The 25,915-nt window shown below is 39.8% G+C and overlaps 1 protein-coding gene across 4 annotated transcripts; it reads left to right on the top strand.

Moving 5' to 3' along the window:
* Positions 1–3,017: 3,017 nt before the first annotated feature.
* foxn1 (forkhead box N1) lies at positions 3,018–25,915 on the top strand. 4 transcript variants are annotated; one of them, XM_086262818.1, is made up of 9 exons: positions 9,761–9,845; positions 17,759–17,840; positions 18,459–18,755; positions 18,951–19,046; positions 19,197–19,318; positions 19,442–19,538; positions 23,559–23,766; positions 23,871–24,332; positions 24,701–25,915. In XM_086262818.1, exons 2-9 carry the CDS (start codon positions 17,778–17,780, stop codon positions 25,009–25,011), a joined length of 1,656 nt encoding a protein of 551 aa, XP_086118944.1. In that variant the 5' UTR covers positions 9,761–9,845; positions 17,759–17,777; the 3' UTR covers positions 25,012–25,915. The 4 variants fall into 4 exon arrangements, with proteins under 4 accessions (XP_086118945.1, XP_086118944.1, XP_086118942.1 ...); XM_086262819.1 differs by lacking the exon at positions 9,761–9,845 and adding an exon at positions 3,018–3,175 and having other exon boundaries at positions 18,459–19,046; XM_086262816.1 differs by having other exon boundaries at positions 18,459–19,046.

The following is a 25,915-nucleotide window of genomic DNA, read 5'->3' as shown; positions in this document are numbered from 1 at the left end:
GATGCTAAAGTAAAAAGACTTTTCATACTGTGATTATACATGCAGCACAAAGGAAAGTGTGCTTTTCACTGTTGCGTCACAGTTTAACCTCTGTAACTTCTCTCTTAAAGATAAAAACACAGCTTTTTTACGATTTTATGCTGTTTTCTGTAACAGCCAAAGATACAGTCAGTTACTTTTACCGCCTGTGACAACTCATCTCGCTGATTCAGTGGTTTCTAATTAACTTTATACCAACTCCTTGCAGAGATGTAGCCTGATAGCCTCAAGGTCAAGCCTGTGCAGCAGTTCCTGCTGTGCTGTTCATCAGTCAAACTACTTCAGTGTCAAAGATTAATTTTTCTTCCTTGGTAACTTAAGTTGAGCATGTCTTGCTCCTGCTTATGAGCAACAAGGCCGTGGTGCTCCTCAAAAAGCTGAAACATCAGTGTGTTTTGCACACAGAAGGGTGACATAATGATTAACACACACTTGGTTTAAAAGGTGTGATGCAGACTTTCGGGTGCCAATAGTCCATTAGTCACTTTGGGAAAGTGGAAAAACCTGTTGAAGTACAAACCAAGTTACAACAACACATTAAAGCATTCTTGTGTTTCATCTTTGCGAAATACATTCATTATCTGGAGACAATATAGAGGAAGGCTTTCAGACAGAAAATAAACAGCTATCGAGGTGCTTTTGATGTTATTGTATTTCTTTGTCTCCTTGTTCTTGTCGTGGTTCCACGGAGCATCCTTTATGCTCCGCTGAAGATGATTTGCATTTGCCAGATGTTCAGCAAGACCATATTTTTATAATTTTTATAAAGATAATGCAGTCTATTAATATTTGGATGTTGGGATCAAGAAGTCTGAAATTCCACTGTGGATTGAAGAAAGAAGAAAAAGAAAGAGATTAATCGCTTTGGCATTTCTACATTGCTGTGTGTGTGCTGGTGGCCACATTCACTGAACGTTCCAGCAGTGTTGTTTCCACCAAGGTCTTTGTACTAATACTGGCCTTCATGGTGAGACACAACATGACACTAACAAGAACAATAAGAAGAAGAATATCATGAAAACCTTTCAAACAAGCCCACAACATGGTGAATATCACCCTCAGAGGCAGAGATACAAATCTCTTATATCTTTAACCTTTAAATGTATTAAAACTTCAATAAGTTCATCTTGGTTTTGGTCATTTGTGACTTAAAAAAAATGTATTGCAAAACAAAAAGCTTTACAGCCTGGCCATGCACATCATTTGGCTGTGATAGTATTTTAATGTTTGTATAGATTTACATACAAAGCTCTATAAGTGAGCATGTTGATATGCACACAGGGTTTTGGATAAAGATTATATCCAATTTTTTGATAAGCAGCTTATATTAATCCTCATATATCTGATCTTTATTATCTAATTGCATGGCCATAATATCCTGAATATTACCATGGAAACTGATCTCAGGAAGCTTAAGCAGCAAATGCAATGTGAACGTGCCTCCGTGGTTTGATAAATTGCCATCGATCTTATTAGAAAGCTGATGGTGTTAACAAAACATTGCATTGTCTCGGGTCAAGCACTAGACATAATTTGTTTTCTTTGAGCGAAGGCAGCAATCATCCCGCTGGAGTCATAACAGCCATCATAACCACTAACGCGGGGAACATAGCCACGTTTCAGCTGAGTGTATTTCCAAGCTGGGCTAATAGCAGTACTAATTATTTGAAAAACATCTCCTACTTTTGCAGGACTGCAACAACGAGGCTTGCAGCTGTCTTTGTAGTTCTAATCAAAGCTCCTTCATGTGGCCTGATAGCCACTGAGGCCTCTTACTGAGTGACAACACTCAATCAATTTTCAAATTTTCTGTTTTACAACAAGCAGGTTACAAACTTACAAAGTAAATAACAAACAGTTCTTTACTTGTATTTCTGAGCAGAAAAAATAGTTTTAGTTGTGCAGGTATAAAACTGCATTCAGTTTGTTATTTGCCTAACCTGGTAAACATGGTTTTGATATAGTTGATATATATATGAAAATGAAGTAGATTGTTAATTTTAATGTTTTTGATTTTAGATATAGGGGATTTGTATAATCTTTATTACTCATATTATGAACAATCCCCCTTTTTTTGCAATATAGATAATGATTTTAGGGTTAGCCCCAATTTAAGCACGGTGAAATCAGTGAAAAATAGAGAACATGGAGCAAAATGTGGCCCGTAAAATATCTTAATTCACTCAATATTGAAATGCTTTTTGAAATGTTATGTTGGCTGTATTTTAGATTGGCTCTTTCAATGTCCACAACATCGATATGATTTTGCACTTGATTCCCAAGCAGCATCGTTTTAGTTTATTTTGATTTAATGATACTTTATTGACCCTTAATTGGATGAGCAGAACAGAATGAATAGATGGATGGATATTTTATTGTGTTTGCATTTTATACATCTTACATAATGGTTCACATTAGGTCTACTGACAGGATATCTACATAAAAATGGCTTCGTGGGGATTGCTGTTCCTCTGTTCAACCTCAGTACAAATTGTGTTTTTGGTATTAAGCATACATGTGAAACTGCAATTCTGTCAGTATGGTTAGATTGTGCACATGGTAGTGCACAGAAATGTGATAATCAAACTTTTGATTATTTGATCAAAGGTAGAATATTTAACTTACTTAAAGAAAGCACATCTTTACAATAGCGACACTGCAGATCCAAGAGTTGTAGTTACTTTTAAATCTAATGATGGGCTCAAATCTCATTGCCATCTATAGGATTATGACCACTGACCCCTCGGCTGATTTAAGGAGAGCCATGGGAACAGGAGGCAAATCCTTTCAAGGGGTCAAGTGGGAGAAATTCAAAATGATTGAAGGTCAGAAAAATCTATTATATGACGCTGATTGAAAACATTTCATTGAACCTCTTGGCAGGGGGCCGTATATCTGCTGTATGTGAAGGCATGGGGCAAAAAGGACTTTAAAATGGTGGAAGCAGAAAACTCAAAGGGTCAAAGGAGTAAGCAGGTATGAAGCCCAGAAGATTTTTATTTAATCTACAGACCATGCTCCTGGTAAAGGCTGGACGACAGCATCACACAAAGGAAAATCTATCACTCGCTCTCAGGGATTTGATTCTCACAGTTATGGAGGTTCAAGAAGGTCCAACTGATGTCAGCTATCAGAGGTAAGACTCAACATTTATGCCTTTATATAGGATGTGAGGGGTTATTACACCACTCACATCCCAGTGTTGTGTTTTGTGCCCTGTAATGCTGCAGTACAGCTGGGTTATCCCAAGACTCAATCTACTGATCATGTAATAGCTTACCTGTCATTTAGCTGTTTGCGGTTACTGGCACTGCCTCAGATCATGAGATTTGCATATTAGGATTTCATAATGGGCTGAGAAATATGTGAAGAGTGGGATGGGGGTTCTTGAAACGCTGAATCACTGAGTTTAGAGGGAATAATTATTCAACTTGACACAAATGAAAATTTATCTGCCTTCTACTAACACAAAAATAAATACTACTGACCTACATACCAAATCTTCCACATTAATTTCTGGGCGTGTCCTGTATGATCCTGTGAAACTGGCAGCGGACCCTTTGGATCCTGTGGGTTGAGGGGTGGCACCTGCATGGCTAGTCCTTGTTGTCTACATCATTGGTTATGTGTCAAAGAAGCATCCATATGGATCCCAAAACCTAAGGTTTCCCATCATAGGGTTTTATTGTTAATACAACTGCCCATGTTTTAAATGTGATAGCTGGCCAGTGTAAGTGATTTAAAATAAGTCCATCATCTTCTGAAATTCTTGCCCATTCTTTGCAAAACAGCTCCAGCTCAGTCAGATTAGATGGACAGCGTTTGTGAACAGCAGTTTTCAGATCTTGCCACAGATTCTCGATTGGATTAAGATCTGGACTTTGACTGGGCCATTCTAACACATGGATATGGCTTTATGTTTAGGGTCGTTGTCCTGCTGGAAGGCGAACCTCCGCCCCAGTCTCAAGTCTTTTGCAGACTCCAAGAGGTTTTCTTCCAAGATTGCCCTGTATGTGGCTCCATCCATCTTCCCATCAACTCTGACCAGCTTCCCTGTCCCTGCTGAAGAGAAGCACCCCCAGAGCATGATGCTGCCACCACCATATTTGACAGTGGGGATGGTGTGTTCAGAGTGATGTGCAGTATTAGTTTTCAGCCACACATAGCGTTTTGCACTTTGGCCAAAAAGTTCCATTTTGGTCTCATCTGACCAGAGCACCTTCTTCCACATGTTTGCTGTGTCCCCTTCTAGTTTGTGGCAAACTGCAAACGGGACTTCTTATGGTTTTCTGTTAACAATGGCATTCTTCTTGCCACTCTTCCATAAAGGCCAACTTTGTGCAGTGCACGACTAATAGTTGTCCTATGGACAGATTCCCCCACCTGAGCTGTAGATCTCTGCAGCTCGTCCAGAGTCACCATGGGCCTCTTGGCTGCATTTCTCATCAGCGTTCTCCTTGTTCGGCCTGTGAGTTTAGGTGGACGGCTTCGTCTTGGTAGGTTTACAGTTGTGCCATACTCCTTCCATTTCTGAATGATCGCTTGAACAGTGCTCCGTGAGATGTTCAAGGCTTGGGAAATCTTTTTGTAGCCTAAGCCTGCTTTAAATTTCTCAATAACTTTATCCCTGACGTGTCTGGTGTGTTCTTTGGACTTCATGGTGTTGTTGCTCCCAATATTCTCTTAGACAACCTCTGAGGCCGTCACAGGGCAGCTGTATTTGTACTGACATTAGATTACACACAGGTGCACTCTATTTAGTCATTAGCACTCATCAGGCAATGTCTATGGGCAACTGACTGCACTCAGACCAAAGGGGGCTGAATAATTACGCACACCCCACTTTTCAGTTATTTATTTATAAAAAAAAATGTTTGGAATCATGTCTGATTTTCGTTCCACTTCTCACGTGTACACCACTTTGTGTTGGTCTTTCACGTGAAATTCCAATAAAATTGATTCATGTTTGTGGCTTTAATGTGACAAAATGTGGGAAAGTACAAGTGGGCTGAATACTTTTGCAAGCCACTGTAGCTGGAAATGTGCCGCGGGCACATTCATACATTTGAATCAGCTATAGCGTCTTGTCCACAGCTTGTCAGCTTTCACATGTGATTTATTTATTATTCATTCCACTGACAGCCATCGGTGTTGTTTCTGTGACACAATCATTAGAGAAGAATTTGCATATTATAAGCTCAATTTGTCACCATAGGGCACGGCAGAATCTGACATGTGACTGTTGAAGGTTCTTTAAGTCAAAATGTTTTCATTAGCATTGCATAAAGGTAAGGGTAAAGTTTATTTATTAAGCGCTTTTCATAGACAGGTAGTCACAAAGCGCTGCACACAGAGATTAAAATAAACAGTACAATAAATAGACAATAAATAGCAAAATGCACAATATACACAATATAGAGTTTAAATGTAAATTAAAAAATCTAAAAATATGAAAAGCATTGGTCAACAGAAAGCTTGTTTAAACAGTAAAGTTTTTAACTGTTTTTTAAAGGATTCCACAGAGTCAACCAAACGTAGTTGTAGAGGCAGACTGTTCCACAGCCTTGGTGCCACAGACTGAAAGGCTCTGTCCCCTTTCGTCTTCAGACGTGTTCTGGGAGCTGATCATGTAATAATAAGTGAGAAGAGAATCAATATGATGCATAATGATCTGAAATGCAAGTGGAAAGCTTTACTGCTTTAATGCACCTCTGATTTTTAATAACTGGTCATGAAATGGTAATTTCTTTCAAATGGGATACCAAGAACAGTCATTTGGAGAAACAGCTGCACATTTTATTATTCAATATCCCTGGGATACCAACTGTAATTACTGAATTCATTTAAGTGCACACTGAGCCATAAATGTGAAGTACTCTGTGATAAAGCTCGCTGCCTCAGGCACTCTGAATGAATGTTTTCCTGAGTTTTTAAAGGCCATTCATAAATCATTATTTCTAATGTGGAATTTCAGCTCTATTCTCACTTTATCGCACACACCCCTGTGTGCGATAAAGTGCTGTGTACTGTGTACTGACACGTGTGTAGCTTCAAATGCTTAAATTAAACAGGATGGCTAAGCTGTGGATCTGAGGAAGAAAATATAGTCGATGGCCTGGTGTCATAACGTCCACTTTGGGAAGAGCACGTGCAGCCACACCATTAAAGGTCCACCCTATAATAGTCCTGATTTGTTAATGATCACACATATTTCATGCTTACTGTAATAAAGGAGGTCTGCTATCAGGTAAAGTTCTGCTTAGATTTAGCTGTATACATTGTTCTTGTAGCTTTAAGGATTACTCTCAGCACATGTAGATACACTATGGTTTTCACGTTTCAGCCACTTTCCCCCAACATTCCTTATCTCTCTTTATCGTTTGTGAATAAAGAGTCAAATGCCCAATTTGTCAGTTTGAGGCCATGCAAAACAAAACAAATCAATGTTTAATTTAACCAGCTGGTTTAAAAAAAAAAAAGCATGTTTGCCTTCAGGTGATATTTGATTGACAATTTATGTGATCTGGTGGCCACAGGAAATCCATCCCTCTTAAAAAGGTTTACATTTTGTCATATGTATACAAAGAAGAGACAAAAAAAAAAAGAAAAAGAAAAAAAGAAAAAGATGGGCCGTCAAACGCTGCATACAGTGTAAATAAAAACAGAATGCAGTGATTGGCAAATCTCAGATGCTCATATTTTATTCACAATAGAACAAACATGTTGAAAATTGATCATTTTAAGAAACATTAACTCATTTTAAATTGGATGACAGGATTATGTCTCACAAAAGAAGGGAGATGACAACAAAATCCTGTAAAAGAACAAAGAAACCATTTTTACCTACTTGTTATATTGGCAACAGGTCAGTAACATGGTTTGGTATTAAAAACAATCTTAGAGAGGCAGAGTTTCTCCCAATTAAAAATGGGCAGAGATTCACCAGTCTGTAGAGACAGTGCCCAATATTATCATAAAATGAAAAGATTCAGTGGAATCGGGAGAAATCTGTGTGCAAGGGATAAAGATGAAGATTACATCTATGTAATTTTCAGGTCCTCGGACCGCACTGAATTAAAAACCGACATGATTCTGTCATGGAAATCACCTGATGGACACATGAACACGTTCAGAAATGACTGTCGATATGTAAACGTGATCCAGAAATGCTGCTGTCTTCTCTGAACCACAGCAGCAAAATATTTTGGGAAAACTTGAAAGCTTTAATACTAAACTGGCCAAACTTTTTGAGATGTGTTTTTGCCATTGATTTCAAAATAAATGAGCATTTTTCTTAAAATGATACATTTCCCCAGTGTAAACATTTGATATGAGTAAAATAAGGGTTTATGAGATCAGCCAATCATTGCAACCCCCCCCCCCCAAAAGAAACCAAACACCCCCCCCCCCCCCCAAAAAAAAAAAACAAAAAAAAAAAAACTGCTTCATTTATTAGCTGGTACCTAGTCTTATTACTCCAGCTTTAAACACCATTAAAATTTTATTGAACGGAAAGGTAGACATATACATGCGTGACTTTTAATCAATAACTAACACAATGAGAGACCCGCTAGTTAACCAGGGTGAATGCCAGTTTTTGCCCATTGAGCGCTAGGATAGGCTCCAGACACTCAGACGACCCTAAACTAGTTAAATTAACATAATGGATGGATAACTGTCGACTGGACTAGTGATGATGGTAGAATTTGTTAGTGATGTTTTGGGTAACAACACATAAAACTAATATCTTTAAAGAACAAGAAAACAACACCAGGTCAAAATTCAAATATTAGCCAACAAATCACAAACATGACGTCTGTTTCACATTGTAAAGTATGTCATGAAGCAGGTACTGCATATGAGTGGTGTGCTAACATATTACAGCACAGCTCTGCTTTGAGCTGAAAAGCAAAGTTAGCAGGCTAATAATGCTAACACGTTTAGCAAATTTCCATTTTTATGTTGATCATTTTGGGGTCTTTTTTTAATTTCCAGGAATGACTTTAGTTTTTGCGGATAAAAGATAAAAAAGAAAGTTTAAAAAAAAATTTATGAGGGAGTAATCCAGCCGACAGCTGCTAAATAAAGATCAGGAAGCAATTTAACAAGTACATGCCCGTCGACAGCGTGTCAGCAGAGATATTTATCTATTTAAGGTACATACCATTTTGCCATATCTGCTATTAGCGAGTCTGTGGTGACATGGAGGGGACGGTCAGAGAAGAAACAGACATGAAAATGTCATCCTTTTAATTTATTGTTTAACCCATTCATTTTCATAATGGCTTACAATGTAGGTTAGAGGCTGATCACTGACCTGATCAAACAACTAAACTGGATGTGCAAGTTAGTGTGCATTTGTTTTTCTGCAGGATTTTTATTTGCATATAGCAGAGAGTAAATTATATGCAAAAGCCCTCAAAGAAAACAACATTCACTCTAAACATTCACTCACCTGTCATGATTTTAGATCTGGCTTACGTGTTATGTAATTCTAAAGATATGTCAAGTTCAAAACCGTACAAACTGTGCTCTGACTTGCTGTCAGAGGCATTGTTTTGTTGCTCCAGCTCTAGAAAACATGATATTGCAACTGAGAACAGCACCAGAGCAATTATTTTCCAGAAGACATTGAGACTTTGACTAAAGAGCCCCCCAGATTCTGTTCCCACATTACTCCCTCCTCAAGATCTTCATCTTTGGCAGAAAAGGCCTTGGGCACCATCTTCACTCTGCAGAGGCCTTGCATTGTAACACAAGAGTTTATTCAGTCTGTAACTAATCCTCAGTCTTTCTCTGTCATTCGGCCTCACCCTCTCATTGAGGACAGGGTTTGTTCAAGGTATAGCTACGAGCTAAGGCTGCTGTTGTTCCTGGTTCATTGGGAGGATAGGATAGGAATCTACCTGTATTGACATACCTTTACTCCCTCTCTCACATTCTTCGGTAAATATCTACCTCAGTTTCTTTTCAAGCTTAACAGCTGATTTTTAAACACTAGTTCCTAAAAATATCAGGGATCTTAAAATGTACGTGGGAGCTGCCTGGTGGTCCTAAGATCAGTTTGACTTCAGATTCTGCAGCCCGTAAGAAACAACTGGTGGATATGTCCACGAGGTATGACATTTACTGTTACTGGTTACATCAGAAACTAACATTTCCAGAATGACTGCTTCTGTTCACTAGAAACAGCAGCAGTGGCGCGTTTGTATTCTTGCAGGCTTCAAATGCACAAACGGTGTTGCCTGCATTCACCTGTGCACATGTTTGTTTGAACACTCAATAGTTAAATGAAAACAGATCATAGTGAAGGCAGCCTTTGCCATGGGCAAGCTCAGAAAGCAGGGCAAGATGCCCGTTCTGTGCTGTGAGCGGTGCTGTATTTTATGTCCCGTACAGACAGCCAAACATTCAGAGAAAAGACTGATGGAAGGAGGAAGAGAGGGCTGCCAGCTGCCAGTGACTGCACCAAGTAGATCTTTTGAAACCTGTTCCAGCAGGTTTTTCTTTCTTATTGCTGGGCTAGCTTGGACGAGTGCCCCACACACCCCCCCCCCCCCACACACACACACACAAAACATGAGGATGATATTCCGAGCTGCCAAAATCTGAAACCAACCCATCAACCATTTCCATACACATTTAAACAGTCAATCTAATCGAAGTACCTCACTATCAGGTATAAGGAAGTGGGAGGTGCACAGGTCCACAGGAGAAATAGACTTAAGCTGTCAACAGAGGTTAGAGGGCTGAGTGAGAGAACCTAACTGGGACAAGAAAGAGCAGCCACTGAATCCAAAAACTAGGTGAGTTAAATTACTAGTTGTTGTATCATTGTAGGATCTTTACCTTACAATATAGGAGAGTGTTCTTGTGATTTGGCGCTATGTAAATAAAAGTGAAATGAATAGTTGCGGTAAATTTTTGTAAGCTTTCTTTGATATTTTCTGACATTGTTATTTTTATGCTTACCATGAGTGAGTTAGTTTATTATCCTTCTATTAATGGCAAAGTTGCAGCACTGCAGTATTGCTGCTGGCATGGGTGCAGGAGAGGAATCCTCATTAACCTCTGAACTTTGAGTGGCAACGTTCTCATGCCAACACAACTGTCATCGGTATCATCCAGGCCATTAACAGATCTGCCTGCTCTTTTTTCCCCCCCAATAACAACAGACTTCGAGGTGAATTACCCACCTTCACAATCGTGTGCGTAAGACTTAGCTTGTGGGGAGAAACAGTAATAATTTAGCTTTGCTTATTCTGACAGTTGACTGCTGACATATGCATCAAGCTTCCTCGTGTTTTGTAGAAAATGTTGGCGTAAGGAGGCATCTATTCCAAACAAATTGCATGATAGCAAGTAGTTAAAAAGAACCCCTATACATTATGTAATCCTCACAACATCACCCAGAGAGAATTTCAGCCTGCAGCAAGAAAAGCATTCATGAGAAAATGAACACATTTTACTTGATACCTTAGTGACAGCCACCAGATTTGTTTCCATTAAAACAACTGACATGTGATCTAATGAGGGATCATATGCCCTATCCTCAAATTAAGGGTTTAAAGTAGTTGACTAAAATGAAAACAGTAAATAGTCCAGCTAGATGTGGTTGTCTTGGAACATTACCTTAATTTGCACACCCCCATGAAATGCAAATACAAATGACACATTATGCAGCAGTCAAATCCCACATGAATTCAGGCCAGATACTGATTCAATACAACAACCATAAATGTACCACCCACTTCCTGCTCACCAGACCACAAACTTTAAAATCATCCGGTCTGTGAAGACGTAACTGAAAAACAACTCAGCTAGCCAGACAATTGGTATCTCGTCTTCAGCTTACCTGTCATTTAGCTGTTTGCGGTTACTGGCACTGCCTCAGATCATGAGATTTGCATATTAGGATTTCATAATGGGCTGAGAAATATGTGAAGAGTGGGATGGGGGTTCTTGAAACGCTGAATCACTGAGTTTAGAGGGAATAATTATTCAACTTGACACAAATGAAAATTTATCTGCCTTCTACTAACACAAAAATAAATACTACTGACCTACATACCAAATCTTCCACATTAATTTCTGGGCGTGTCCTGTATGATCCTGTGAAACTGGCAGCGGACCCTTTGGATCCTGTGGGTTGAGGGGTGGCACCTGCATGGCTAGTCCTTGTTGTCTACATCATTGGTTATGTGTCAAAGAAGCATCCATATGGATCCCAAAACCTAAGGTTTCCCATCATAGGGTTTTATTGTTAATACAACTGCCCATGTTTTAAATGTGATAGCTGGCCAGTGTAAGTGATTTAAAATAAGTCCATCATCTTCTGAAATTCTTGCCCATTCTTTGCAAAACAGCTCCAGCTCAGTCAGATTAGATGGACAGCGTTTGTGAACAGCAGTTTTCAGATCTTGCCACAGATTCTCGATTGGATTAAGATCTGGACTTTGACTGGGCCATTCTAACACATGGATATGGCTTTATGTTTAGGGTCGTTGTCCTGCTGGAAGGCGAACCTCCGCCCCAGTCTCAAGTCTTTTGCAGACTCCAAGAGGTTTTCTTCCAAGATTGCCCTGTATGTGGCTCCATCCATCTTCCCATCAACTCTGACCAGCTTCCCTGTCCCTGCTGAAGAGAAGCACCCCCAGAGCATGATGCTGCCACCACCATATTTGACAGTGGGGATGGTGTGTTCAGAGTGATGTGCAGTGTTAGTTTTCAGCCACACATAGCGTTTTGCACTTTGGCCAAAAAGTTCCATTTTGGTCTCATCTGACCAGAGCACCTTCTTCCACATGTTTGCTGTGTCCCCTTCTAGTTTGTGGCAAACTGCAAACGGGACTTCTTATGGTTTTCTGTTAACAATGGCATTCTTCTTGCCACTCTTCCATAAAGGCCAACTTTGTGCAGTGCACGACTAATAGTTGTCCTATGGACAGATTCCCCCACCTGAGCTGTAGATCTCTGCAGCTCGTCCAGAGTCACCATGGGCCTCTTGGCTGCATTTCTCATCAGCGTTCTCCTTGTTCGGCCTGTGAGTTTAGGTGGACGGCTTCGTCTTGGTAGGTTTACAGTTGTGCCATACTCCTTCCATTTCTGAATGATCGCTTGAACAGTGCTCCGTGAGATGTTCAAGGCTTGGGAAATCTTTTTGTAGCCTAAGCCTGCTTTAAATTTCTCAATAACTTTATCCCTGACGTGTCTGGTGTGTTCTTTGGACTTCATGGTGTTGTTGCTCCCAATATTCTCTTAGACAACCTCTGAGGCCGTCACAGGGCAGCTGTATTTGTACTGACATTAGATTACACACAGGTGCACTCTATTTAGTCATTAGCACTCATCAGGCAATGTCTATGGGCAACTGACTGCACTCAGACCAAAGGGGGCTGAATAATTACGCACACCCCACTTTTCAGTTATTTATTTATAAAAAAAAATGTTTGGAATCATGTCTGATTTTCGTTCCACTTCTCACGTGTACACCACTTTGTGTTGGTCTTTCACGTGAAATTCCAATAAAATTGATTCATGTTTGTGGCTTTAATGTGACAAAATGTGGGAAAGTACAAGTGGGCTGAATACTTTTGCAAGCCACTGTAGCTGGAAATGTGCCGCGGGCACATTCATACATTTGAATCAGCTACAGCATCTTGTCCACAGCTTGTCAGCTTTCACATGTGATTTATTTATTATTCATTCCACTGACAGCCATCGGTGTTTTTTCTGTGACACAATCATTAGAGAAGAATTTGCATATTATAAGCTCAATTTGTCACCATAGGGCAGGGCAGAATCTGACATGTGACTGTTGAAGGTTCTTTAAGTCAAAATGTTTTCATTAGCATTGCATAAAGGTAAGGGTAAAGTTTATTTATTAAGCGCTTTTCATAGACAGGTAGTCACAAAGCGCTGCACACAGAGATTAAAATAAACAGTACAATAAATAGACAATAAATAGCTAAATGCACAATATACACAATATAGAGTTTAAATGTAAATTAAAAAATATAAAAATATGAAAAGCATTGGTCAACAGAAAGCTTGTTTAAACAGTAAAGTTTTTAACTGTTTTTTAAAGGATTCCACAGAGTCAACCAAACGTAGTTGTAGAGGCAGACTGTTCCACAGCCTTGGTGCCACAGACTGAAAGGCTCTGTCCCCTTTCATCTTCAGACGTGTTCTGGGAGCAACCAACAAACTCTGAGTCTGTGAGTGGAGACGGCGAGCAGTAGTGTATTTTGTGAGAAGCTTGGATAAATAATCTGGGGCTTGGCCATTTAGTGCTCTGTACGTTAAAACAATAATTTTAAAACAAATTCTAAAATCTATTGGGAGCCAATGTAAAGAACATAAAATAGGAGTGATGTGAGCTCGCTTGTTAGAGCGAGTTAGTAGTCTGGCTGCTGCGTTTTGTATAGCATATATTACTGCAATTAAGTCATTGAGTGTGATTGGAGAAATAGAAGTAAATGACCCGGGACAACAAGGGGCATCTTCATAGGGGGAGGCACTCGAGGAGATTTTGGATCTCAAGTCCATCACCTTATTTACAAAGTAATTGAGGAAAGTGCTACAATCTTCGTCAGAAAGTAACACAGCATGCTGAGTTGGAGGAGAAACAATACTGTTGATAGTATCAAATAGAATTAATAGAATAAAATGGTCACTTTCATTCTTATTGTTTCACAGTACATTAAAAATAATTGCAATTGCAAGACTCATATAATGATAAAGAATAGATGTTAAATGCTCATAAAATTTCATCATCTTTGTCCAGTTCCACTGAAGCACATACAAACCGAACCACCTGACTGAATTTATCAAATATAACAAAATAATAGCACAACAAAACCCATTTTAATATTCACATTAAAAAGTACACAAATTGAATTTTTTCATGCATAACATCCACCATCCTACATCTACTGCTGCTTGCAGAGGTCAAAAAGTATATTATACAATATTTTCTATATCATGATTAAAACTTATGTGTAGATGCAACCACAGAAATTGTGACACTTTGTGGTAAAATCTACACCCATAAAAAAATAATTTCCAATAATTTAAAACAAGATTATTTAGCTTGAATAATTTACATAACAAATAACCCCGAACTGAAGATCAAAGGGTTGCAGCATTCACTCTTAGCACAAAACTCTGATCTTGTGTTTAATTTGGACTATTCTGCCTCTATGTATTAAACATAAGAAGCCAAGTGGTCATAATCTAACAATAAATGACACAAACTATCTCAGTAGTTAAAAGCCTGGTTTACAGTTAAATGCTAGTTAAAAGAGGCTAACTGTGTAAAATCCAGGAAAGTGTCAAAAATGGAAATGCATACATGCAATACATTATTTGTTCATGTAGAGTATTACAAGTATCACATGCTCTGTTAAGTTTAAAGAATTATTTTCTAAAATAAAATAGAAAACTCACTAGATTGCTGATTGTTAAAAGGGAATGTGAGTTGGAACATTTAGAAAGCATAAGAAATAGAAAGGAATAGAATAAAATAGCAGACATGAGAGTCATGAAGCTCCTTGAAACTATTAGCGCACAATTTTATCCTGACTTGCTGATGAATCCTCACAGCTGACCTATTTACAGATTTAATACTTACACAAGATTAGTCACTTAAATTTCTGTCTCTTGTGCATTAATAGTCATCCAAAAGTACCATAAAAAGCATGGACAAAATAAAAAATCCTTTTCATATATGAGAAAGATTTTTAAGACTGAACAGGTATGCGTTTTTTCATTTTGGGTAAATTTCACATCAAAGTCTTGGTAGTGTCATGTCAAGTGTAGGAGCCTCTCAACCGCCCTAATACATGTATACTTTCATGTTTAAATAAAATGGAAATCATGAACACTGATCTTTGTAACATTACAAAACTTTTTTTGTTTTTTTTTGTGCAAAATGAGCAAAGAGATAGAGGAACAACCTCTCTTTTTAAGATAGATGCAGTTTTTAAAAACTACACAACTTTTAGGTATTGATTTATGGAAACACAGATAAGCACACATACACACACATTATGGCCACCGCTACAGCTCCTTCTTTTCTTACTAAAAGTGCATCCGTTCTAGCTGGTGACAGTGTCTGTCAAGCAGATGAGAGGATTTGTTGCCACAGTGATGAAAACGTCAATCTCTCAGCTTTCACCTCGACACTTTAGCCTCCTTTGATGTGAACAGAAAGAGCTACGATTGCTACTTCTCTCTTTTCCACACACAAACTTTCTAAGAGAGGCACTTTGTCCGCCTCAGCATTACTTTACTTTACGTGACCCAGCGCCACGGTTTGTTGGCAGTTTTAATGAGCTTGGTTTATGTGGAGGCTGAGGTTACCTTTACTGGAACCAGGGCCACGTGTCTCACACCTCTGATGGGATCACATAACACTTTCAGATAACCCTCCTGACCCACATACGTCCACCAGCACTTTGGAGTTTTAATGCTCTGGTGGTGAAAATGAACTCAGCTGTTCCCACGCCTGCATTCGTGCTGTCAGATTTACAGTAGAGAAATGACTCACACGATATTATCACAAAGGATCAGTGAACAGAAGTGCTTTCCCCAAACATGTCAGAGTTGATTCCTCTTATGTGGCAACAGCAATATGAATCAGATTTCACCACCGTCCACTTGAGTTTTCTTGTCATGTTTTACTCCAGAATGAAGGGAATTGTGTTGGTCTCTAGCAGAGAGTTGAGTGAGTGCAGTAAGCAGCCGCTTAGCTTAGCTTAGCTTAGCATGATACTGGACACAGGTAAAACACAAAACCCAATGTAAAACAACAACTTCAAATTACAGTCCTGTGCAAAAGTCTTGAGCCACCCCCTCATTTCTTTAAGCCAGATTTTTTAGTAGTAGTTGAACAATTGGTTTTATCTTTGGACATTGGCTGCTTTTTCACTTAATTTAGCCCTGTCCTTGTACCCGGTCATTTTCAGAGGAATGTTTAGTTTGTTTGTTAAGCCATTTAACAATGTGAATCATTTGAGGTCAAAAGGGGCACCCACCCCAAGGAATAAACCAGTGTTGTGTCAAAACATAACAGACAACTTAGCAAAGAACTGATTTTAAATCGCATGTTTAGGCAATTTGTTACTTATAACCTGTTGTTCCAAGTAGTTGATTGTTTTCAATCTTTAGTTTTATCTATGAGAAATGCCAAAGATAATACAGTTTGACAGACATGAAATGTTATTTTAGCACCATCAAGGTGGATCCAAAAGAATTATTACAGTAGCTGAAAACTTGGCATTTCTCAGTATAGTGTTCAGTGTGTCTTTAAAAGACTTAGGAAACCGGATCGGTAGGGGGGAAAAGGAGAATTCACAGGCCTAGAAAACTCTATAGCAGATGAACAGTATCAGTATCATGTCATTTAAATGTATGAAAATTTACCAACTACCTCAGACATGTAGTTGGCTCTTCAGTTCTGTTTACTCAAGTGTCATTGGAAATGTTCTCAGTGAAAGGATGGCTGTCGAGAAACAATTCTTAAAAGATGGGAAACAGGGAGAAGAATGGAAAAAGCTGGACAACTGGACTGAAAATCAGTGTCAACAGATATTATTAATTGATGTATACAAATCCATTATGAATGTCAAAAGAGAGGTACACGGTGAGTATCTGTAGAAGTCCAGTCCTTGAGAGCTACTGTCCTGCAGCGTTTAGATGCATCCTTGTTCCAACACATCGGAATCAAATTAATGGCTTGTTACCAATCCTTTGCCAAACTTGATGGCAAGTTGAAGAGGTAATTCAGCTATTTAATTCAGCTGTGTTGGAGTATAGATGGCTGTCTCGATGGAGTTTAATAAATTCAGCCACCTGCTCCTTGCTATGTAAAATATAACAGGACACTGGCGTAAATGCTTGATCATCTCACACTTCTGTTTAATCAGTTTTCTTTTTGACGTTTATTCAGCTGTGTGAAAACTATAACTTTAATCTCAGCCAAACCGATTTACTCACGAACTAATAAAACACTGAAAAAAGCCAAACAAAAACATTAAATGCATTTGGACAGCATTTGTCGCGTCGCTGTGACGTAATCGGCCTACAAACGCGGCATCAGGAGGGTGCAGCCTATGAATTTGGACACCCCCTGTATCTTGAGGACTGGAGTTGGAGACCCCTGGTCTACAGCCATCTTTAAAACACAGTGGAACACTATGAGCCTTGGATTGGCCTCCCCAAAGATCAACATTATCGACAGTGTGGACTAATCTTGACAGAGAACAGGACAAAATGCAGCCAAGATCCAAAGAAGAGCTTTAAATGTCTTAAAGACTAATTGAAGAAATTACAAGAAAGCTTGCCTAAGGCTGCGTTAAAGATGCTTTTGCGTTGCACTGCATCAATTTCCTATTTTCCTAGCAAAATATAAACAAATGTGAGCTTTAACTGCACAGCTTTTGCCAATTTTGTCACATCCTAGCAAGCAGTGCAGTCTTTAAGCTGTGCACTGCTAGCTTAAACTAAGATAAGCTAAGCAGCTGCCAGATACAACATCATTATATTTAGCATACAAAAATGACACCAGAGTCAGTCTCGTTGTCTTATTTTGGTCCAGCAGCATTTAAGTTTTTACTAAATTACTTTCACAGCTTTTTTTAACGTTCAATTTGACTAAAGCCCCTGACAACAACCCAAACGTTTCTCATTTAGCTTGTTTTCACAAATGTCTTCACAGCAGCAGGTTTTGGTGCAGGATGTCACAGTCACTGACATTTTCCCCGAGCAGCAAATCTCATCATCAAACATCACCCCCTCAGGTGAGTCTACACACCTGTGAACCCTTTGGAGCCTCACATCAACAGATGGTAGAAACAGAGGCAGCCGCCTCTGGCATTGCTATTTTAACCCAAAATGACCTTCTTTTTTTTTTTTTAATGTAACACTGCAAATAAACCAGTTCTGAATCTGCTTTGAGTCACATCTAGCTGCTATCTGCATTTCTGTGTAGTGTTTCTGAATTAAACTGAGTGAGTTTTTCAAAAATAACAAGAACAAAGTATATGAGGGCGGGGATTGTACAGCTACCCACTTGCAGACAGATACAACTTATGCCACTTTAATGCTTATTAAATAGAACTTAAACTACTGTCAGGATAAATAAACCCGTCTTAAATCCTTCAAAAAGACTTCTGACACATTTTATTTTGTGGCCACACTCTAAATAACAATAAAATAAATAAGAATAGTAATAAATAAAGATGGCACACTTCTCTGTTTACCTTAGGGGATTCCCTGGAAAAACTGTTATTGAATTCTTTGTTTAAAATTAAAGTGGAGAGATGGGTGCCACCTGTTTTGCAGCAGTTAGCATATTTGTATTTCCAAGTAAATCCAGCCTGTGTCAAATCACTGTGATGATGGTTTTCACACCACAGACCAAAGAAGGCAGCTGCTTCACCCAGGAAAAGAGCAACACCTTGAGTCTGAGAACTGCAGCAGTGAGCAGGAGGCACAGCGCTGATGGAATGATCAGTTCACAGTCAGGGCGAGGGGACCTGGACGCTGACCGTTTCCACCCGTATCAGCGACAGTTCAGTGACGGAGCAGTGACAGAGTGCCTACAACAGTGCTCTTCTTCCTTTAGCAGTCTGCATGAGGTGTGCAGTCCTGGCAGTCATTCGCACAGCAGCGATATGCCACCATCCTGGGACCAGTACAATGGCAGCATTCAGGTTTCTATCCTTATGATACTCTCATTTTATCCTTCCATATTAATAAAGTTTTGTACAGCCAAAAGCAGCCTGATTGATTTGACACAGGAAGATAGACAGGCCAAAAAAAAAAAAAAAGATCCACCACATCACAGCAAAAAACACTGTCTTGAAAGCTTCTCCAAACATTTTTCCTTCATTTACTTACATTTGCAGAACTCATATCCAGAGCTACCAGGCATACCTGTGGATCCTCCCTGTTTTCTATCTCAGAGCTATCCATCCTACAGCTCAGCAAGTCCTCAACAACAGGTGAGTGTCCTGCTTCAGGCACTCAGAAATGCTTTAGAGGACATGACGTTTAGGACACGAGTAATATCTAATATTTGCATTTATGATATGGTGTGCACATTGGACTATAACACAGTGGTCAGATCATGATTTCTTCTCTGTTCTCAAAAGGTCTCTTCTAGACTGTATCCTAACAAGGACCAGTCCAGCACCTCAAAATATAGTCTCTCCAGCCAGTCACACCAGGACGACACCACACAGTCCATCTTTCCTAAGCCCATTTACTCATACAGGTCTGAAGCTAAATCTTTTGTCTACCTTTTTTTACTTACTAATATTTAATACTGTCCGTGCTATCACAAGCAGGGTAGCTTTTTAAAATATATAATTATAAATAAAATTCTTTATTGTGGCAGCATTTTGATTTTCATGGCTCTGAAGAACAGCAAAACAGGAAGTCTCCCAGTCAGCGAGATCTACAGCTTCATGACTGAACACTTCCCATATTTCAAGGTACCACAACGTTATTATTAAATACTTTACTTAAGCATGTTGGCTCACTGAGACCAAGGTTTCTTTTCAAGAGACATTTGTGTGCTAAAGACATTTTTGTTTTAAGGGTAAACATACAGACACGTGATATAGAAACAAAGCATGTGACATAGTCACTATGACCCAGTGCTTTGAGTTTATTTTTGACTTTTGATTCTCTTTCTTGGATTTAAGTTTTAGCTTTGTATTAGTTAGTCCTGAGTTTTGTATTTTCTAGTGCATCATAGTTTATTATTTCTAGTTCCTGATTCTTGTTTTGTTACATTAGCTCCCTTTCGTGACCAGTCTGTTTCTAATCTCGTCTCTGTGTCTTGTCATCAAGAGCTCCTGTTGTAGTCTGTCTAGTCTCTATGGTTTGTCTCTTCAGTCAGTCATATTTCCATGTTTGTTTATTTCCAGTCCCTGTGTCAAATTCATGTGTCTCAATTTTGGTCTCAGTGTTTGTTACTTCCTGTTTTATTTTGATAATCCCTTATTCCTATACGCATTGCATTCAGTTTTTCTTCCTCTGTGTCCTTACTAGAGATGGACCGATCCGATATTACGTATCGGTATTGGTCCGATACTGACCTAAATTACTGGATCGGATATTGGAGAAAAATAAAAAATGTAATCCGATCCATTAAATATCACGAAAGCACCTCACAAAACTTGCAACACGCCGTAACTCACCTCAGAACGTTAGCACGTCGGAGCAGTATGCATCACGTGATAGAGCGGCTGTGGCATGCGGGACCTGTCGGTGGTCTGGATAGCATGTGGAGCTTCGCTAGCAACCCGGCATTTCATCTCCAACAAAGTTATCCCCGAGAGAAGTAAAAAAAGTGTGTAAGTCCATCTCTGAATGTTTGTAAAGCATTCCTGCGTTAAGCTTAACAAGCGATATATGGAGCGACTGCCTCTTCTTGCTGCTACTTCAATCATGAAACTGCTTAACGATCAGCTGATCGGCTTTTCTGTCAGTCCGTGTCTCTTGTTTGTTTTTGGCCCACTTCGTGCCAGAAAGAGGAAACCAGGGGCTGAACAACAGCAGCACGTTTAAGCTTGATCAGCTGTTGTTAGAATTTATTTATTATTACTTTCTACTCGAGGATCTTTTTCTACGTAGCTGACGGCTGGTAACTGTGCAGGGGCGGATCTAGCAAAGTTTAGCCAGGGGGGCCGATAGGGCATTAACAGGGAAAAGGGGGCACAAAGACATACTTTTCTTTCTTATTCTCATTTAAAATGTCGAGCTTTTAATAAATAATTATCTGACACCCAAAGTTTTAATTTGATGTAAAAGGAATAGAAGTCAATTACTGTATATAGTGACTATTAAGTCTAATATATATACCCTAGTAAGCTATAGTACTTTTTCCTTTGGGAAGGTACCATCTGTGCAGTCTGCAATTTTGTTGAAGAAAGATGTTGAATCTATTTAATATTTCTTGAAAAATAATTGATTTCTGTGCATTTTTTTCACACTGCATCAAATTAAGGTTGATTACGTCGATTAAGCATCATGAGGTGGAGCGTGAGGGGTGGTTCCCTATGTTTTATTTATTTATTTTTGTTGTTGCTGGGAGTTGGAACCCTATTAGTTAGGTTGCTTAATATTTACGCTAAGTACTCTTTAAAATACCAGAATAGGGAGGATGGTGTAGGTTTAAGTTTATTAGATTGAACAGTATTGCTGAACTATGAAATTTTTTTTTTGCATACAGGTATAACAGAATAGCTTTAGTGTAGTTGTTGTTTTAAACTTGAGTATGAACTTATACAAAATGCAGCAAGATATTAAAAAAAAACAGTTGTTGATTAAAAAAACACTATATCAGATTCATATCGGTATCGGCAGATATCCAAATTTATGATATCGTATCGGACATAAAAAAGTGGTATCGTGCCATCTCTAGTCCTTACTCCAGATTAGTCGCTGCTGTGTTCACAGCTGTCTCAACTTCCTGTGTCTGTCCCAGTCTTCCCTTGCTCTTTGTTGTGTTCTTGAGTATACAAGTGTCTCTTGACACTGAACTGACATGTGGGACTTCATTGTAATGGGCTTCCTAAATGTTATTCTGTGTGTTTAATCGAAGTGGAACCATGAGTGTACACTCAAAAAAATCTTTATGCCCAAAATGCTGATTAACGAACTGATTTGGTTTTTCTTTTTGCGAATTTAAAGTGTAAAAGATTCAATATAATAGATTACCATTAAAACTTGATTGATATGTGTGCAGTTTATACCAAGCGTATTTTCCTTAGTGATTAATTAATTAATAGTAGTTTAAATAAACAAACCTTTCAGTACTTCAGAAACGTTTTTTAAGGGCAATTTTGTAACAGCTGTTCCAGGGTAAAGGACAGAAAAATACAATTGTTAACAAACGTAACAGAAAATAGTTGTAAGACAGTAGCTCATATATTTAAATGGAGCATTTTTCATTATTAAGCGATTTTAAGTGTTTTACTGATATTGCAATTTTTTTCTGGGAACCATGGAAATCACTTCATGGGCTTGGGAACATTTCTGAAAACCCATGCCTCCTTTCCAAAGCTGTTCAGTGGGCTGAATTGGGGACTTTGCTGGCCCATTTCTTATGTTTAACACCCCTGCTATACATCATTTGCTCTCAGTTCTCACGCACGGTATTAATTTACAAATAAAACAGTGATGCACTTTTTTGTTGGAGGGAGGTATACATATCAATGCATTGCATCCTTTTTTTGGTGAGGAGTTCTAAGTAACAGATTAGATTAGATTAGTTACGCTCATAAAATACTCCACATCTAAAGGAGCCAGCTGAGGTGGTTCGGGCATCTGACAAGGATGCCTCCTAGGCGCCTCCTGGGTGAGGTGTTCCGGGCATGTCCCACCGGAAGGAGGCCCCGGGGCAGACCCAGGACACGCTGGAGAGATTATATCTCTCGGCTGGCCTGGGAACGCCTTGGTGTTCCCCCGGATAAGCTGGAGGAAGTGGCTGGGGAGAGGGAGGTCTGGGCTTCTCTGCTTAGGCTGCTGCCCCTGCGACCCGGCCCCGGATAAAGCGGAAGAAAATGGATGGATAAAATACCTTTATACTTTTTTAGTGGTTAAAGCCGCATTGTGTCAGAGCTGATGTAAAAACAGAGATATATAAATAATAAATTTTTGTATAGCAGTTGACAGATGTGATCATGTTAAAAATGAATGCCTTTATTCATTAATTTTGATAAATGAGGCAGCTGCAGGGTTGGACTTGAACCCTGCAAACGACAAATATTTTACATTTTCCAGCCATCTATGAATCAGTTCAATAGGTTCAGAGTAACTTCTGGAGGGAGCTGAAAGACTTGCTGCCATTCATATTAAAGATGGCTTATAGATGGCTGTTTTCCAAACAGCTGCCTAAAAAAAAAAAAGAATGAAAAAAAAAGTTAAACATATGCTGCAGGGCTCGAATATACATGAGACAGATGAAATGATATTTGAAGAAAAGTTGGGTTCACTTTGTAAAAGCTGTTTCTAGATACGTCTAAATGCTTCAATCAACACATCACTTATGTGCAGTTCAGTGGACACTTGTTATGGCATGCAGATACCATTTACTGGCAGAGCAGATGGTGGCAATATTAATATACTGTGTGTTGTAATATTCCCTGCAGGGTGGACTGAGTACCCTGATTTTATTAGATGGTTCACAATTAATTTATAGTTGCTCTCAAGATATTTTAACAAGAATGTAACACATGCAGCGGAAGACAATCAGGCAAGTGAGGTCGAGTTTCTTTCAAAGTCATACTCAAGATGTGGAAAAAAAAAACTGTGGAAACTATGGAAAAATGTTCTGTTTGGAATTCTGTATAGGGTGTTCCCCGAAACAATGAATCATAATAACATTCATGAGCCATCAGGAGAATTTGTCCAGTTTGTTTAAAGTAATATGAGGTGTCCCGGCAGCCAAGTGGTTCACTTTTAACATAAATGTTCTTCATTTATCTTTTTCTTCCTGTGTTCAGACGGCTCCTGATGGATGGAAGAACTCTGTGCGGCACAATCTGTCCCTGAATAAGTGCTTTGAGAAGGTGGAGAACAAGAATGGCAGCACGTCTCGTAAAGGCTGCCTGTGGGCGCTCAATCCAGCCAAGGTGGAGAAAATGCAGGAGGAGCTGCACAAGTGGCGCCGGAAAGACCCCGTTACTATTCGCAGGAGCATGGCAAAGCCAGGTCAGTCCCGTAGGTATCCAACCTGAGAAATTGCAGAGTAGAAATTAAGGTATACAGAAGATTCTTTTCTACTACTTATTTTGCTTGTTTTACTTTTCCTGTAGAAGATCTTGATCGACTACTGGGAGAAAGACCGGAAAGACTCAGGTCTGTGCCACCGAACCCCAAATCAGGCACATTAACCAGAGCGACCCCCGTCTACAACCCCTCCGCTTTTACTTGTACTCCAGCTGAGCTTCGCCCAGCATGCCAGCCCATTTGCCAGTCACTTTATGCTCACCTTCAGCCTCAGCAGCCCTTCTACCTCCCCCCTGCTGTCACACACCCCAGCAACTCATTCGCCCTCTTCTCACCCTGTGGACAGCAGCCTGCAGCCGGTATCCCATCATCCACTGGAAGCCTCAACTCACCGGTAGCTGGGAAGATACCACCTGTTTATAACAATGCTCTCCAGTGTGATTACAGTGTTGAGCCCAGGACCACCATGCAGGAGTTTCTGCTGGAGGGAGACACCACTTATGACATTGACATGCTCAACCCCAGTCTGACTGACCTTCAGCTGCAAGGTATGAAAGACAGGGACAATACGGAGGGAAAATGAGTGCACCAAGATTTGCTTGTGCAAGCTTCAGCAGATATTTATTACTGATACTGACAAACTGGTTTAAAAGCTGATAGGAAAGAAAAGGGAATTTAGGAGCTGTGTCTTAGTTGCATAGTTTGCCCACCAGAGAGCACTGAAGAGTTGAGTTCCTTGCTTGGTAGACAAAGCCCATCATAATCTTTTACACAACTTTAGATCAGTCTGCATTTCTGCAGGCTGCTTTAACTGTAAAAATAACAAAATAGCAAACTGTTGTGTGAGTGTAGCATCCCTGCTAAATAATGATTGGTGTTGCTCTCTAAAATATGACCTGTGGTTCCTTTTTTGCAGGTAACCTGTGGGAGGAGCTGAGAGTCGACAGTCTGGTGGCAGAACCACAAGTTAGCACAAGCTCGTCCGCTACCTTTGTCCCTCAGAACCACCACATCCAGAGCAGCGGCCTGCATGTCGTGCCTCCCATCAGTCAGACATCAGCTGTGGTTGCCAGCGGTCGTTGTGAAGCGGAGTACGAGGACGGGGACGAAGGGCGAAATGTGGAGCAGCATGGCTGTTTTAACGGACTAAATCCCGTATTATATTCAGGAGTGGAAAGCTTGGCTGGGTATCTGACCTCCTGCACTGCATCCGTCTCTTTAATGTAAACCTTCGCTCTATGGATTTGATGTACCATGTGAGTCTGAACGAGGAATATAGTTTCAAGCAGTTTCACACTACAGTGTATGATTGGTGGTAATTTAAGCCCCGTGGCGTGTCCAGCGGGGTGGCCTTGGGGGGCCCCCCCAAACCAGACTGGCCACCCCGAAGCTAAAACAATAAAATTCAATGAAATATCAAATGTATGATTATGTTTCATAGTGAAGCTCAGATATCCGAGTGTAACTGAATGCAGCATCGGCTTCTGCACTATGAGCATCATGTTAGCAAAGGTAGGAGAGCCAAGCACGAAAGACGGCACCACAGAAAACAATTTTTCTGCGAAAGATTAGCAGGTTAACATAGCTGGACTGGCCATCGGGCATACCGGGCATTTGTCCGGTGGGCTGATGACTTATTTATTTATTTATTTTGTAACGGCATGAACAATGAGAGGTGGTGGATTGGCCAGATGCTGGCCGATGTGTAAAAATAACTCAGTTGTTTGGTGGTGGCTATGGCGGAGCTTCCACAGAGGCAACAGGTGGATGCAGGAGGAGGAGAGACCCGAGGCGGCCGCCAGTCCGAGTGTCAGGTGAACTGAACTTCAGATAAGAAGTTATGACCTGCAGTCTCTCTGGGTCATATATAAACCAAGTTTAGGTGGAGTTTATTTTCGTTGTGCTGACTTTTTACAGTCAGTTACAATAACTCGTACTGCGTGAGCTAGCATGACAGAGTTTCTATACAGCTGTGTGGGTGCTATGATGTTACTGATAGTGAACTTTATTGTGTTCATAAGGTTAGTTGGTAGAGTTGCCAACGGCTCCTTAAAAATGGAATGGTCCCTCATTCAGAGAAAATATTATGCGTCTCGTATTGAGCTGAGAAGAGACGCAGTTTGTCCCGTAC

Source organism: Aulonocara sp. 'chitande type north' Nkhata Bay, linkage group LG14 (assembly GCF_057382095.1).
Source record: "Aulonocara sp. 'chitande type north' Nkhata Bay isolate Kocher_YH1m ecotype deep benthic linkage group LG14, A_spYH_male_GT1.1, whole genome shotgun sequence".
NCBI lineage: Eukaryota > Metazoa > Chordata > Actinopteri > Cichliformes > Cichlidae > Aulonocara > Aulonocara sp. 'chitande type north' Nkhata Bay.
Note: the sequence above shows the minus strand (reverse complement) of the source record. Positions and strands in the feature narration are given on the sequence as shown.